This window comes from Arachis hypogaea, chromosome 1 (assembly GCF_003086295.3).
Source record: "Arachis hypogaea cultivar Tifrunner chromosome 1, arahy.Tifrunner.gnm2.J5K5, whole genome shotgun sequence".
NCBI lineage: Eukaryota > Viridiplantae > Streptophyta > Magnoliopsida > Fabales > Fabaceae > Arachis > Arachis hypogaea.
This window is the reverse complement of record NC_092036.1, coordinates 50,124,928-50,138,383: the sequence shown is the minus strand read 5'-3', so window position 1 is coordinate 50,138,383 and position 13,456 is coordinate 50,124,928. Positions and strand designations below refer to the sequence as shown.

At 31.8% G+C, this 13,456-nt stretch overlaps 1 protein-coding gene across 1 annotated transcript; it reads left to right on the top strand.

The window, feature by feature from the left end:
• The first annotated feature begins 3,631 nt into the window (after positions 1-3,631).
• Positions 3,632-5,764, top strand: LOC112803800 (MYB-like transcription factor ODO1). The gene is made up of 2 exons (XM_025847264.3): positions 3,632-4,086; positions 4,803-5,764. Exons 1-2 carry the CDS (start codon positions 3,824-3,826, stop codon positions 5,383-5,385), a joined length of 846 nt encoding a protein of 281 aa, XP_025703049.1. The 5' UTR covers positions 3,632-3,823; the 3' UTR covers positions 5,386-5,764.
• The last annotated feature ends 7,692 nt before the right edge of the window (positions 5,765-13,456 follow it).

Sequence of the window (13,456 nt, the reverse complement as noted above, 5' to 3'; positions counted from 1 at the left end):
CCCTCCACTGCCAACTGAAACCCATCTTCTGCAATACAATAGCAATAAAATTCCACTTTACTCTATCATATGCCTTCTAAAAGTCCAATTTAATAATCGCCATTTTTTTCTTTCTCTACTTAAGCCATTGCACTATTTCACACACAATAAGTGCATCATCATGTATTTTTCGTCCTTTAACAAAAACACTCTGTGTTTTTCCTACTAGTCTTGGCATTAGTGATCTCATCCTCCTAGCCATCACATTAGATATTACCTTGTATACACAGTCCACCATACTAATTGACCGAAGGTCTTTGATCTCCTTTACTCCAACAAACTTAGGTTCTAGGGCGACCCACGTAATATTTGAATATGAAGATAACCTGAATGTCTGAAAGAAATCTAACACAGCTGACGTAAACTCTGTACCAATCTTATCCCAGCACTTTTTGCTAAAATTCATGTTGTACCCATTACTTTCTGGGACTTTAAATGATTCATAGTCGAACACCGCCTCTCTTACCTCTTATACCGACAGGATTCTCTCCAAAGCTGTTGAATCTTCTTCATCTATTCGATTTACCAACCCATCTCTAAATTTCACAATCGGAGATCTCTCTTGATGATACATGTCCTTGTAAAAAATTCCTAATAGTAATCTTGATTCTAGCTTGATTTCTAATCAACCTCCCATTAAGTACCAACGTCTCAATTCTACTGTTCCTCCTCCTCGCCGATGCCAAATTATAAAAGTATCTAGTATTTTTGTTCATTTCTTTCGCATGTCTAGATCACAATATCTGTTTTCAGTGCACTTTTTATTTTCATATACCATTTTTCGTAATAGCTAACTAATGTCTTCTTTTTTGTTTCTACTGTACCATCATAAACCTCATTATTAATCTTATCATCTATCTTCTTAATCTCATCCTGAAAACGGTGAATCTTCTTATCCATGTTTGTTGTTATTGTTGTTGTTGTTGAGTCAAAACAGTATAGTCATCTCTGAATATTACCGAAATACATCAATGGTTCTTCCATTGGCATTTCAATGTCAATCCCTTTTATGTTACCTGCATGATTATTTTAGCTACTTATAGGTGTGACTATGACTAGTGAAATTAATCTCAACCGCATTTATCCTTAAAGCCTATTTTAGTTATCCTTCCAAATCTGTTGAATTGCGTAGCTTATTGGAATGCTTCTGTATATGTGTATATATGCGTTTGCCTCTGTAAATTTTCCAAAATTTGCATTTATCAGAGTCACCTAGGAAGTTTGATGGACACAAGTGAGCTAGTACTAATAACTCAGGAGTTAATCAATATGTATAAGATAACGGAAAAACATATATATAGACACACACACACAATTTTATTTATATTTATTTTAGTATATATCTTCGTATTTTTATCATCTCTCGACCACTAAATAACATCATATTATCATTATATCTCATGTATGTTAACATATTTGTCACGGCCTTGTTTGATAAAAAAAAAAAAAGGAATCTATAATTATTAAAAATCAGATACTAAATTCATTATTATGTACTTGTGTTATTTCACATTTTTAACAAAATAATTAGTCACTTAAATAATATTAAATATTAAAATAATTAAATTTAACTTACTAAAATAATGAAACTTTTGTATTATACTATAATTATTTTTTTCAAAAATGGCAAATAATATATATATATATATATATATATATGCATTGATTAATTTGATTCCTAGTTTTTAATATTCATATAGCATAATTGACAAATGGATATCAATAAAAGTACAACTATAACTACGTTGCATACTTCAAAAGATAATAAAACTTTTATCAAAAGAAAGTTGGGGATCTAGACTCTGTAAGGGATCATTGTCCAATCCTACATATTAGTAATGATAAAAGTATTTTCTAGACTCTGTAAGGGATCATTGTCCAATCCTACATATTAGTAATGATAAAAGTATTTTAATCATTGTCCAATCCTACATAGAAGGAATGATTAAAATTTTTATTGTTAATGATAATAATTTTAAAAAAGTCAATAAAAACCCAAAAAACTTCAACAAAAATGATAAGAAATATGAAATATATTCATTTTAAAATTTAACAATTTTACACCAGGTAAATGCGTTTGTTCCAATTTGGTTTTTGTAAATGACAAAAACTCTTTTCTAAAATGAAAAAATACGTTTATGCTAGGAATTGAATTTTCTCTATAATTTATTTGTATATTTTAAATAATTATTCAAGTTGATTGTCAAATACAGAAATCAATTTTTTTGTGATATTTGTGAACAATATGAACTTACGAATACTACTTTAGCGATTTATACATAAAAATAATACAGGTATATACATATATAAAGTGACAGATAAAATGATCCTGAAGTGTTGGATGCGTGTTGATGCACATGAAGAACAAAGGGCTTAGCATCAATCAACAACATTGTATCATAACCTTCGGCGAATAGGGACAAGTTTACGTGGTTATGACGAAATGGTTGAGTAAGAGTGAAATCAGGCCAGTGGAAAAGAAAATAATGTATTGTAATATTTATTTTATTTAATTTCTTATTACATTTTTTGGATGCTTGCATCTTGCTCTGCCCTCAGCTCATTCATCTTTCAGCATCACCTATTTTGTGCAAAAATAAGAACACCCCATGGTAGTTCCCACATACCTTTCAGAACTCTATAATGGTGGAGCCCACAATTTTCTTCTTAGGTTTATATAATATATAATATGTAATACATGATATGAGTGGTATTATTCGAATGTATGTAATTCAAACACCTATAGATTTCAGTTATGCGAGTGTAAAATTGATCTTTTGTCTTTACCAACAGTAGTAGATGCATTCTCAAATATTATTATTATTATTATTTTATCGAAAATAGAAAAACTCAAACCTACAATTTTTTAGAGGAGTCTAGAAAAATTATATCATTTAAATTATAGTTCATTGGTATAAATTAAATTAAAATTAAAATTCATATTTAATTTATTTGGCTTGTAATCCACGAATGTCATTGATTAATAAGCCTAATCATTATCTTAAAATATAATATCTCATAAGATAGAGTGCTAATGTTTATTCTTATAAAAACATTATTTGTATATTAAAATTAATTATTAAAATTAATTATTATATATTTATGTATAAATATATGTGTAATTTAATTTTTTAAATATATATTTTATATTTTAATATATATTTTATTTTAGTAACTGATTTTAATAACTAATTTTAATATATACCTAACATAGTTATTAATCTTATACATGACAAAAATAAATACACATAATTTAAGATAACAATTAGTCTTTTTTTCTTCTATTTAAAATTGAGGAAATTAATTTTTTATTTATGAAAAATAACGAATTTATCTCATTTTAATAGTTTTGAGTTTGAATTATGTTGAACAGAAAGAATTGAATAAAGAAAATTAAATTATATTACAAGAGACAACTATAAATCTTTAAAGAAAATTAATCAAATTCTTAAAATAGAATCTGAACAATGATAATAAAAAATAATCATAATAAGAAAGTACTTTATCCCTTTTCTTTTCTTTATTTATTTTTTAAGGAAAGAGATAAATGTAGCCAATAAAATATATAAACACTCATTAGAATAGAAAAGGAGAGGCTTATATAAAGGTGGGTAAGGCGTGTGGGGCTCTTGAGTCATTACAAGCTTAGTGTTGGTTGAGACTTTTGCATTAGTTTTTGAAAGTTTGCATTGGTTTAGCTAAGCTACCTTATTATTATAGCTATCTACCTAGTGTGGAATAGTGTGTGAGTTTGTGTTTGATTTGTGTAAAGTGAAGTGGTAAAATGGGAAGGCAACCTTGTTGTGATAAACTTGGTGTGAAGAAAGGACCATGGACTGCTGAGGAAGACAAGAAGCTTATAAACTTTATTCTCACAAATGGGCAGTGCTGCTGGCGTGCTGTGCCCAAGCTGGCCGGCCTCCGCCGATGCGGCAAGAGCTGCCGCCTTCGCTGGACTAATTACCTTCGCCCGGACTTAAAGAGAGGACTCCTCACTCAGGCAGAGGAGCAGCTTGTTATTGATCTTCATGCCCGTCTTGGCAACAGGTTATTATTGTCTTTTTCTTTTTAAATATAACTTGGCCTTCATGCATTGTATTGGTTTTCTGTTTTTTGTTTCTTTAACTATAGATGTTTATATATTTTATGGAAGATAATTTCTATTTTAATATCTGAAGTTGATGGAATGAATAAATGTGTTTTTAAGTTTTTTAAAATGACCAATTAAGTTTGTATTTTTTAAAATATATTTCTTTTATGTTTTTTTTTTTAAACCTTTCATCTCACAATATTGAGAGTAATGCTCGTATCAATTTTGATTTAATTAAGTCTTATAAATTATTTTCACATATGCATATTGATCACAATTAAAAGCTGGCTATATCAAGTAGGCTTTCAGTATTAATAAAATTTAACCGTACGTCTTAATATCACATGGAGACAAAAATTTGGCTAAGAACCAGTAAAGTATACACTTCAGCAGAGTGTGCAGATGAAATGTCCATACATGGTTGCCAAATGATTACTATATTGGACCAGAGATTCTATGTTGAAGAATAAAATTTAATAACTTGCTAATTAGTTGCAAGATGTATGAATCTCAACAACACTAATATTAAAAAGAAGTTGAGTCATTGCTTAAAGCAATTACTTGTTCAATTTGACTAGTAGATATCTTTAAGACCAAGAAAAGCCTAAAAATAACATAAACACATATTATGGTCTTTGAATTTTGATACATTTTTTTATTGATGTCTCAATAGGTGGTCCAAGATTGCAGCAAGGTTACCAGGAAGAACAGACAATGAGATCAAGAATCATTGGAACACACACATCAAGAAAAAGCTTCTTAAGATGGGGATTGACCCTGTCACTCATGTACCTCTCAATAAAAAGGAAAGTTCCTCCCCTGAAGACCAAAAGAATCTGCAACAACAAGAGCCTAAGGAAGGTAATAATGGGGATCTCAACTCTGAGGAAAATAATTCAAATTCATCATCCCCAACTGAAAATTCTTCTTCAGGAGAAGAATCTCTTTTGCTAGATAGCATTTGCAGCGATGATTCTCTAATGATGGATAATTTATGGATGGATCATGAAAATACACTGGTGGATGAATTGTTATGGGACACTACCCCTAAAGTGGAGGGCACAAATACAAACACAAACAATGTTGACATGGGACTCACAGTGCCATCTTGGGAGGATAATAATAATTATGCTTGGTTATTGGACTTTGAGGACATTGGTGTTCATGATTTTGGTTTTAATTATTGTTTCAATGAGATAGATCATTCAAATGCAATGCAAACTATAGGAAGTGAAAGAAAAGGGTCTTTAGCGTGATATGGCAGTGCAAGGATAAAAAGGTAATTTGGCTAATCTGTGAAAATATGTACATGTCACTAAATACCATGGCCTAAAGTTTTCTTGTTCTTGGTGTTGAATTTTTAATCTTTCTGAGTTTTTGGAAGGTTGGAATGTGAAGAAGCTTTCCTCTCTGAGTTTCCTTTAATTTACCCAACCGAAAAACAAAAATGATAGCGAACCAATCACCAAAATGTAACTTTACTTCTTCCTCTTCTAAATGTTGTAAGATGTAACCTTTTATGTGTACGGTAGGGACGTAACACAAGGGAAATGTCAAATATTGGGTTATAAAACCTAATGTACAAAAGATGTTACTTTGAAAATAATAGTAAAAATTATTATTTTTTGTTGTTTCTCTTCATTTTTTTCCAAGTTTATTTCAGATTTCGGAAAGTTTGAAGACATATCATATTCTTAATAAGATATTATACTGTAAAAACTCATGTGTAATTTTTATAAGAAGTTAATAATTAAAAATTATTAAGTGATTTGATATATTTAATTAAATTATCATTTAAAAATTTTTAATTATAAACTTAACATAAAATTAACTGCATATAAATTTTTACTTATTTATACGCATACATCTCTTTTTCTTTTCTTCTATTTTAAGAATGTATATCTTTTATAAAATCTTTAATGTTCAAACAAAATTATCCCTAATGAGACAATGGTTAAAAATATAATATTTTATATATCTCTTCTTATTAGTTTAAATTTTTAAAAAGAGTAGTGTTCACACTTGGCCCAAAACATAAGTCAGACCCAAAATCAGAGAAAGTCCAAGTCATAGCTATCCATAACTGACCTCTTCGCAGGTTGGACTGAAGCACTGTACGGTAATTCCTTCACTCCCAAAGAAATTATAACTAATTCCTAATATCTCTCACCCACTTTTAGAAGAGGGATCTCAACAACCATAAGATAAAGGGATGATTATCCACCACCAGAAGTAAAACTACTCTAACGGTGGTTATTAGCTCATCCCTATAAATACACTGATACTTTTCAGGTATACTTAAGTTCTAATGCACTTAAACCTGCTAAGACCCTTGCTGACTTAAGCATTGGAGTATTTTGCAGGTACCACCCCCTATCTTCTCATAAACAACTTGGACAACAGCCACATAACGTGAGCTAAGTCGGAATTTGCTTCATTGAGAATTTGGACCTCACATACAAGCCCAAAAGCAATCTAGTTTCAGGTAACCTTCGGAATAAGTAGTATAATTATATAGTATTAAAAATTCTATAACTTAAAGAAAAAAAATTATAAAAAATTTGTACCAAAAAAAAAATGCTCTTGCATGAGAAGTGGTATAATGGCAATGCCCATAGTTTCAAAATTGAAAGGGCAGAGAGAAGTCAATGAAGAGAGAGGTGGAGATGATTAATAACTAATAAGGATGGTGCATGTAGTGATGGCAGAATCACATTTTGACATGCTAATGAAGCAACAATAGTACGTGCTTGAACTGTTGTTCATCGTGTCCACAATAACGCTCAGTTCCTTTTCATGTTTGTCCCCACTCATTAATTTGCTACTTCAACTTCATCATCATTCTCTTTTCTTCAATCGTGTAAGAAAGTTATGGCCATTTTCTCGAGGGGATCATACAAGATCAAGATATACATATATAGAAAAGGAAAGCTATTTGAAATCTCAGGTTTAAATTTATATCAAACAATAATGTAACAAATCTAAGATGAAATAGAATACAAATGTATGTATAGCACAATATATATTGATAATTTTTCATTTGCAAAAGGCTGTCTAGAAGAAATGATTGATAAAAATCATGTCTTCCCTTAAATCATGTAGAAGTTAGAATAACAGAGTAATGTTCTGTCCTAAAATTTTTGTCTCTCTTATTTCGTTTATATAAAATTTTATTGATCATTCTATGCGATCACCTTGTATTTTACGTTTTTCAGGCTTTCCCATTATTGATACATTTAGTGAGAAAATTATTCGCAGAGCATTCTAAGAATTGAAACTTTTCCACTTCTAAACTTTATTTCATTCCCTCAATCCTGAGTTTTGGTCTGTTCAGTGTTCACTTTTGAAGTGGGTTTTTACTTTTTGTTTTCCATATTCTGCTTTCCTTGATGTATCTCCCTTTTATTTTTCAGTACTGACAGTAATTGATTTTGTTCTCCTAGGTGCTGGGTCGTTTTTTAATTTTAAAAAATGTTATTTAATTTCTATGCTTTATTTCAACCCAACGAGTGCCATGCATTTGCACTTTGTCAATATAATGCAAGTTAAAAATGTGACAAAATATATATGCAATGGCCAATCGCATATGCTTAACTTAACTGATTTGATGTGTTTAGGACGAGATTGAAAATAATAGTGTTGAAGTGCATTTTCTTTTTTTTTTTCAGGAAAGTATTAATTTCTTTGATAATAAACTATAAACATATACAAAAAATCTATATATACACCAAAATTAACTACTATGTATTCGTATATAAATACATATATTGTTTAACATATTTCTAATATATACTTTATATCCTATACTAGATGTCTTTGGTACGGGGAGTAGTACATGCAAAGATACTCCGACATCCAACTCAGAATGGATTTAAGAGGTATATGTGAGTGGAATGAGTAACGTATCCGAGGGGGCCTCTGGCTCCCCATTATAAAGTTTGGGGTAGTTATCTTATCTTATCCATTAAGATAAGAGGGATTTTTGATTTCGAATGTTAGTTTGGAATTGTAGGGCCGGTTTGGACCGTAAGGGGGTCGAGTGGTGCGAAATTTAAAGTCCACAAACTAACCGGCAAGTGTATCGGGTCGTACCCAATAATACCTCAGGTGAGTGAGAGTCGATCCCACGAGGATTGATGGATCAAGCAACAATGATTGAGTGATTAACTTAGTTAGACAACTAGAAAATGGTGTTTGAGAGTTCAATAGCTTTAGAGAATTAGAAGGCAAACAGTAAACTTGGTGTGAAAACTATGAGAGAAAACAGTTAAGGTTTCGGAGTTGTTTATCTTCCGGATTTCTATTTCTTACCAACTATTTTAATCATGCAAGATTTAATTCATGGCAAACTATATTTGACTAAACCCTAATTTCTTAGTAATTTGATATCCTCTAACCTAGTTAATTGCCAATTCCTTTGTCACTTAATTTCAATTAGAGATTTAAGTCCAATTCTAGTTTATCAACCACAAAAACCCTAATTATCCAAATATAAGAGGATTATATATCACGTATCTCATTAAGACCAGATAATTAGTGGAAAAATTATTTTCAAGCTATTGTTCAAGTAAATTACTTTTCCAAGATTTAATAAGAATGCACTTAGAATAATGGTTATTCTTCCGATCTATCCAAATCCTTAAGATGAAGAACGAAAACAAATCCTTAAAATTGAAATCATTACATTAATTAAAATAGAAGAGTAATAGTATTAATCCATAGAAAAAATAGAGCTCCTAACCTTAAAAATAGAGGTTTAGTTGCTCATGGAGAAAATAAACCCTAGCAGAGAAAAGTGTAAAGTGCAGAAGTAGAGAAGAAAGAGGTCAAGATCACTTATCCTTTTATATCTAATCCTAATTAATATAAAATATATTTTCTAAAACTAAATAATATATCTTCCTATTGCAAATACTATAAAGTTCTAATAAAAAATCGTTGAAGATCTCGTTGCTGGCTCGTGGAGACGTGGGAACCACCACAAAATCGTAAAGCTAGCGCCAAACTTCGGTTGGGCCAAGTTTGGCGCCACTATTCCTGTGCAAAATTTTAGTCTTTTCTTGATCTTGGCGCCAAATTTGGATATCCTAAGTTTGGCACCACCGTGGAAGCGTGATTGTGGAGTTTGTAAAGTTTGGCGCCACCTTGGTAGCGTTTGATGCCATGATTCCAGAGAAAAAATACAAACTATTATATATCATTGGAAAGCTCTGAAAGTTGGCTTTCCAATTCTACTAAAACCGTGTCAATCCAACCTCTGTAGCTCAGGTTATGCTTGTTGGAGTGCAAAGAGGTCAGGGTTGACAGCATCATCTACTTTCTTCCTTTTCTTCTACACGAACTCTGCCAAACTCGCCCGAATACTACCTGAAATAAACCAAATTACACACAAATCAAAGTAGCATTCATAGTGACTTAAAATATTTATATCTTAATTAAACTTAACAAATTCCAATGCAAATTTACTAGAAAAAGATAAGAAAGATGCTCACGCATCATAACACCAAACTTAAATTGTTGCTTGTCCTCAAGCAACCAAAACTAATATAAACATTGGACGTGAATTTGCATGAGAATTGAGTATTCAATTAAGCTCCTATCTGTCTCAAAGTGGGGTTAACAACACTGAAACCTTGAATAGTTTCAGCATCTCAATATCCTTTGAATCTTGGGAATGTCAATGTAATTCGGAATTAGAATCCGGATAATATTATAAATCCGAATAAATTCTCTTGCACCTTGAATCTAGCCGTGACTTTAAATGTTTTGTCTTAAGCTTTACTGGACACAAAAACACCACAAGCACTTAACTGGAAAACTCTTTTGAGTTCTGATTTCTCTTTCAATTACTCCCAAACAGTGGTGCTCAAAGCCTTTGGCATACTCTGTATTTGCACTTGGTCTCGACTTTTAGTGCTCTGTCTCAACGATTACTTGAGACATTCACACCACAAGCATATGACTAGGAAAACAACTCTTTGAGCTTTTAATCATACTTGACCTTCCTAGCGATTAATGCTCAGAGCCTTGGACCTTGCTTTTTATTTTCTTTTTCTTTTTTCCGTTTCTTTTGCTTCAAGGATTAATTTCTTGTTTACTTTGGAGAATTCATAATAGTTCTCTAAGCAAAGAAAGAGAAATAATGTTGATGGGAATAAGAGTAAATAGGACTAGCAAGTGAGAGTAAATCAAGCAATACAGAGGCTTATTTAAAAGAAACTAATCAAATTAAAACAAAACTCAAGGAAAACTAAAACAGTATAAAATAGCTAGATTGCTCATGTGTTGCATGGTGATTGTGGCAACACCAAAATTGGTGTGAGGACACCAAACTTGGTGTGATACAATCTATGTGAAACTAGGCAAAGTACCCAGTGAGATGCAAATTTGGTGTAGCACACCAAACTTAATCCATGAACACATACACAATCTTAAGCAAAAAAAAAAAGAGAGAATGAAAAGAAAATACCAAACGTTGGGTTGCCTCCCAACAAGTGCTTCTTTCAACGTTACTAGCTTGACGACTATTCTTGAATTTTCTTCCTCTTCTTCCAGTTGGTTAAAAAAATGACTCTAAGGGGGGCGAGGAGAAAATTAGTGCCCTCGGATTTGAATTCCTCCTAACAAGCTTTCTTTTATTGTTATTAGCTTGATTCACCTTGCTTGCTGGGATAGGGGTTGGATTGTTTTTTGTTGACCTTCTCTTTTTCAAGGATATTGTCTTTTGTTTCTCGGTCACGATTCCCTTTTTAGTGCTTTTCTTGATTGCCTTCACCTCTCTGATTTCAGGACTTGGGTGTTGTGTGATGGGTGGAGTGTACCCTTCATCAAGAACTTCTTGAATTGGTGGTTCAATGAACTCACCCTCTATGTCACTCTCTGCTTTATTGGAGTGTAAATTTCCATAATTATTTTTCTTCCTTACAACCTCTTTCATTGGGGTTTCACTTGGTACAGAGGTCTCTTGGGACTTAAGTGTTGGCAGTGTTTAGAAGGACCCTTTTATCAAGAACTTCTTGGATTAATGGTTCAATTAAATCAACCCCTTTGTAGCTTTCTGATTCACTAGAAGATGGACTCTATTGAATGATTCCCTCACATTCTTTTGTAGGAATTTACATTGCTTCTCTTGAGAGGGAGTTTGCTTGTTCCTCTGCCTGACGCTTGGTAATCAGCTCCACATGTCTCTCTATATTTTTTACACTCATTCTCATATCATGTATGCAACTTTGAGTAGTATTACTTAATTCTTTCATGGCAAGCCCTAGAACTGATAGTTCTTGATATGTATAAGGAGATGATGATTCTTGATATGAATAAAGAGATGGTGGCTCTTGATATGAGTAAAAGGAGGATGATTTTTAGTATGAATAAGAAGATGGTGGCTCTTGATATGAATAAAAAAGAGATGATGGTTCTTGATAGATGGGATATGGAGCATTAAAGTTTTCTTCTTCTTGACTTTGCCAACTAAAATTCAGGTAGTTTCTCCATCCACAATAATATGAATCACTCATTGGGTGTGAGTAGTAACCTATGTGATATTTCTCCATTATTTTTTCTTAGCACAAAATACCAAACAGAATTAAACGCACCATGTGGTAAACAGGAAAGCAAAGAAGAAAGAACAGAAAGAATTTTATTTTTTATTTATATATATTTTTAAAATATATATATTTTTTCCAAAAGAAATAAAATAAAGAAAAACAAAAATAATAAAAAATTAAAATAAAATAAAATATAAAGAAAAAAATAAAATAAAATAAGGAGAATAAACTGAATAATTGAGAAAATAAAATATATGGAGTTATGGAGTTAAATTAAAGAGAATAAACTGAATAAACTAATCTATTAAGAATAATTGAACTAGTTTTATTAATATATGGAGTTAAATTAATTAATAATCTTGTATAAGTTTTATAATTGGTTATTACATAAAATTTTAAATTAGAATTCAGTAATGGAAGTATTATATAATTGAGCTCTTAACAGATTAGTTTATAAAATAAGGAGTTCAAATTAATAATAAGTCATAGCTAGCTTATTCATAATAGAAATTACTTAAATTAAATCATACAATTCTTTTTTATTTTTCAATTACTAAAATTATACAAAATATTCAATTATAATAAAATTACTTAAGAATATTAAATGATTCAAAATGAGTTTATCTCCGAATCTCTTTAATTATTTCTAATAGAATAATTTCTAAAATTATAAAGTTTAAACTTAGTAAGATAAAATCACAATTTATTCATATTTAGATTTCCAAAAACGCAAGATGTTACAACCTGAAATAAACCAAATTACACACAACTAAAAGTAGCATGCATAGTGACTTAAAATACTTAAATCTTGATTAAACTTAACAAATTCAAATACAAATTCACTAGAAAATGATAAGAAAGATGCTCACGCATCATCGGGACCCAGGTAATTGGGTCGGAGGTTGCTTCGAGTTGGGGACTCGGGAACCAGGCCCGTAACAGTTGCCTCCGGAGCGAGAGAGTGAGTGTACTTGATCCCATCGTTGAAGGAGGTTTCAGTCGTCGTTGTGTGGCATAACGAGGAATGTGTCATCCGGGTTCCTTGGTCCAGGTCGGGGATTCGGGGGGCGCCTGGACGTTCCGTGTTAACAAGCGTGCCGTTTGAGTTCCATGGTCGAGGTCAGGAAATCGGGTGGCGTTTGGCCGTTTCGTGTCCTATCCGTTGTTTTTCCCGAAGGAGGTTTTGTAAGTTGCGTTCCCCTAGGCGCCATGATGACATTTAATGCGAAGGGACTTTTTAGTTTCTCTTTCCAATTTTGCCCTGTAACTGTTCGTATTTTATTTGAAATGTTTGGAGATGTGTTGCTTATAACCGTGCTCTTCCGCTTCATAACTCCTTTTGCTTCTCCTATTTTCTTCTTACTGCATATTTCTTCTTAGTGGCTTGTATTTTTGGCCGGTTTCATCCGTGCACTTGATTTTTTGCCTTTCGTGCTTCTCTTCTTATTTCAGACAATCAGGTATATATCACTCTCTCTCTGCTTGCTTTCCTCATTTGTCATTTCTATATTTTGCTTTTGATTGTTCTATATTTCTTTATTTGAGTTCTTTTTCCGAGTGCTAGTAGTAGAGATTAGGATGTGTGTGCCGCTATTTTTGGTTTGGTTTTGCATTTGGTGGTAGGGAAGGTGTCATGGTTTTATTTCTTTTAGGCACTTTTATGGCAAGGGTGTGTTATGATTTTTTCTCTGTCTAGTTGATGGGCTGATGGTGGTGGCCCCCTCTTTTTTAGATATGGCCCGACGGAGAAGTGAAGGTCCAAGGGCTCCCGTGGTCCCAA

Coding starts and splice junctions, on each gene's coding strand:
- LOC112803800 (XM_025847264.3), top strand. CDS start 3,824: ATGGGAAGGCAACCTTGTTGTGATAAACTTGGTGTGAAGAAAGGACCA. Junction 4,087..4,802: donor CATGCCCGTCTTGGCAACAG/GTTATTATTGTC, acceptor ATGTCTCAATAG/GTGGTCCAAGATTGCAGCAA.